Genomic DNA, 2,711 nt, shown 5'->3' with positions numbered 1-2,711 from the left:
GTGATGGCAAATGCCCAATTTGTGATTCTTATGTAAGGCCATATACACTAGTACGTATTTGTGACGAATGTAATTATGGGAGTTACCAAGTAGGAAGGAAAAATAAAATGAAATAAAATGAAATAAAATAAAATAAAATAAATAAATAAATAAATAAATATATGTATATATATATATATATATATATATATATATATATATATATATATATATATTTGTACATATATATATTTATAATTATGTATCATATATTGCTAAATTTTTCAAAAAAAGCATTAAAATTCTTAATATATTTATTTGTTTTATTTTTGAAGGGACGATGTATTATTTGTGGAGGTACAGGAATATCGGACGCATATTATTGTAAGGAATGTTGTCTATGTGAAAAAGACGTAAGATGAAAAATAAATATACATACATATATCTATTATATATATATATATATATATATATATACATATATGTTTTTATTTTTTTATGTTTATATATTTGTGAACATTTAATTTGTTTAATTGTTTGTAGAGGGATGGGTGCCCCAAAATCGTAAACCTAGGAAGTGCAAAAACTGATCTTTTTTATGAAAATAAAAAATATGAATTTAAGAAACAATAAATGAACAATCAATATTAATATCTTTGTACTGAAGTATTTGAATTTGTTATTAAATAAAAAAAAAATAAAATAAAAAAATATCTTTTTATTTTTCACCCAACTGGGTCAAAAAAAAATATACATATAATATATATATATATATATATATATTTTTTTTTTTTTTTTTTATTTATATTTTTTTGTGATTATAAAAAGAAGGTATCATAAATAATATGTTTATTATTTTCCTTCATATTTGTAAAAAATTTATATTGTCTAATAAATATAGAACTTATATTATAAAATTCCATAATTAAAAATGAACCTTTATTTATTGTTATATAACTTAATAGTGGTTTGAAGTACTTTTCAGATATATTACATAAATATTCCTCTTGTATATTTTTGTTTTTATTTATATTATAAAGTGTATATTTAACATCAGGTGTATCCTCCCTTTCTTTATTTTTCATTGTTTTTAAAAATATATTATATATTCTATAACTTATTCTTTTCAAGAGTATTTTATATACCTCTGTGTTATTTTTATTATCTGTTGGAAATTTCACTTTTTTTATACCCTTATAATATTTATTAAGATGCTTTAAGAATATATTCTTATTATTCATAATATAATAGTTAGAACTAAGAAATAACATGGCCTGTAAAATAAAAACCAAAAAGGACATATATTTATACAAACACACAAAAAAAAAAAAAGAAAAAAGAAAAAAGAGAAAAAAAAAAAAAAATATATATATATTTATATATATATATATGTAATTATCTATATGGGACTTATGATATTTCTCTATAATTCTTTATGTAAATTTTTATTAATAAGAATAAACATGATTCCTTATAAGCACCAATAATGTGTCCTCGAAAGATCTTCCCATATTATTTTTTCTTAATTATATAAAATAAAATAAAATGTATACATACATATATTATATATATATATATATATTTTTCTATTGTGTAGGATAATTTTTTCATTTAAAAGATATGAAAAAAAACAAACCTTTTATTTTCTTTCGCTAACATAATTTGGGATTTAAGTTTATAATAAACTGTATATTGTAATAATCAGAATAAATAAATAAATATAAATATATATATATATATATATATATATAAATAAATTTTTTTAACGGTCTAGAAGAACTTTTTCTCATTTACTGTATTTAAAAGATTTCTTTTTTTTCACATAAAAAGCTTCTAAAGTTAACTTATCCATTTTTATAGAAGAATAAAACAAAAGACAGGATTGTAAGATTATTGTCTTTTTATTTTTAAAAAATTAAATAATATATTATTAATTGTTAGTACATACATACATACATATATATATATATATATATATATATATATATATATATTTATTCATTTATGAATAATGTATGACTTTTTAATTAACTACTATAAAACAAAATATTATTTTTTAGTTAACACAATTATAAGATTATAACAACGTTTATTTTATTGCCACAACAAAACTAAGAAGAAGAAAAAAAAAAAACGGAGTAATTAAAATTTAAACAAGGTGACTTTAATATAAATAATATGTATATATATATATATATATATATGTATGCTTTTATTTGGTTATATTCAAAAATTATATAATATAACGATAACATGAAAAAATTTGATTAACAAAAAAGGCTCTTATAAAAACAGCAACACGCTTTTAACATATGTTAAAAGATAGCTCTGTTAGTTGTGTATTTTTGTATATACATTAATAGGAACTTTTTTTTTCCTTTTTTTTAATTATATATATATATTTATATACATATATATATTATGTTCCTTATTAAAAAAAAAAAAAAAATTATATTATATATATATATATAATAAACCTTTATAAATAAATAGTAGGATTGACATGTATATATAATAAAAGTATAATAACAAGTGGTATATATTTATATAATAATATTATCACTTGAATAATTTTAAGAATTCCTCATTTTTTTTTTTTTTTTTTTTTTGGGGGGGGGGGGTTTTTAAATTAAAGAAAAAAAAAAAAAAAAAAAAAAATAAAAATTAAATTTAAATTTTTTTTTTTTTTTTTTTTTTTTTTTTTTTTTTTTTTAATTTTTTTTATTTATTTT

The 2,711-nt window shown here is 16.9% G+C and overlaps 2 protein-coding genes across 2 annotated transcripts; one reads left to right on the top strand and one right to left on the bottom strand.

The window, feature by feature from the left end:
* PRSY57_1017900 (PHF5-like protein, putative) lies at positions 1-612 on the top strand (the record flags this gene model as incomplete). Its single annotated transcript, XM_020114872.1, has 3 exons — positions 1-89; positions 315-392; positions 523-612. Coding segments are annotated over 3 exons (257 nt in total), but the record flags the coding sequence as incomplete, so codon positions are not given.
* Positions 613-797: 185 nt separating this feature from the next.
* On the bottom strand, positions 798-1,831 carry PRSY57_1017800 (hypothetical protein; the record flags this gene model as incomplete). The annotated part of the gene is made up of 4 exons (XM_012907767.2): positions 798-1,253; positions 1,461-1,500; positions 1,616-1,664; positions 1,774-1,831. The coding sequence occupies 4 exons, from the start codon at positions 1,829-1,831 to the stop codon at positions 798-800; spliced, it is 603 nt and encodes a 200-aa protein (XP_012763221.2).
* Between the last annotated feature and the right edge of the window lie 880 nt (positions 1,832-2,711).

This window comes from Plasmodium reichenowi, chromosome 10 (assembly GCF_001601855.1).
Source record: "Plasmodium reichenowi strain SY57 chromosome 10, whole genome shotgun sequence".
NCBI lineage: Eukaryota > Apicomplexa > Aconoidasida > Haemosporida > Plasmodiidae > Plasmodium > Plasmodium reichenowi.
Note: the sequence above shows the minus strand (reverse complement) of the source record. Positions and strands in the feature narration are given on the sequence as shown.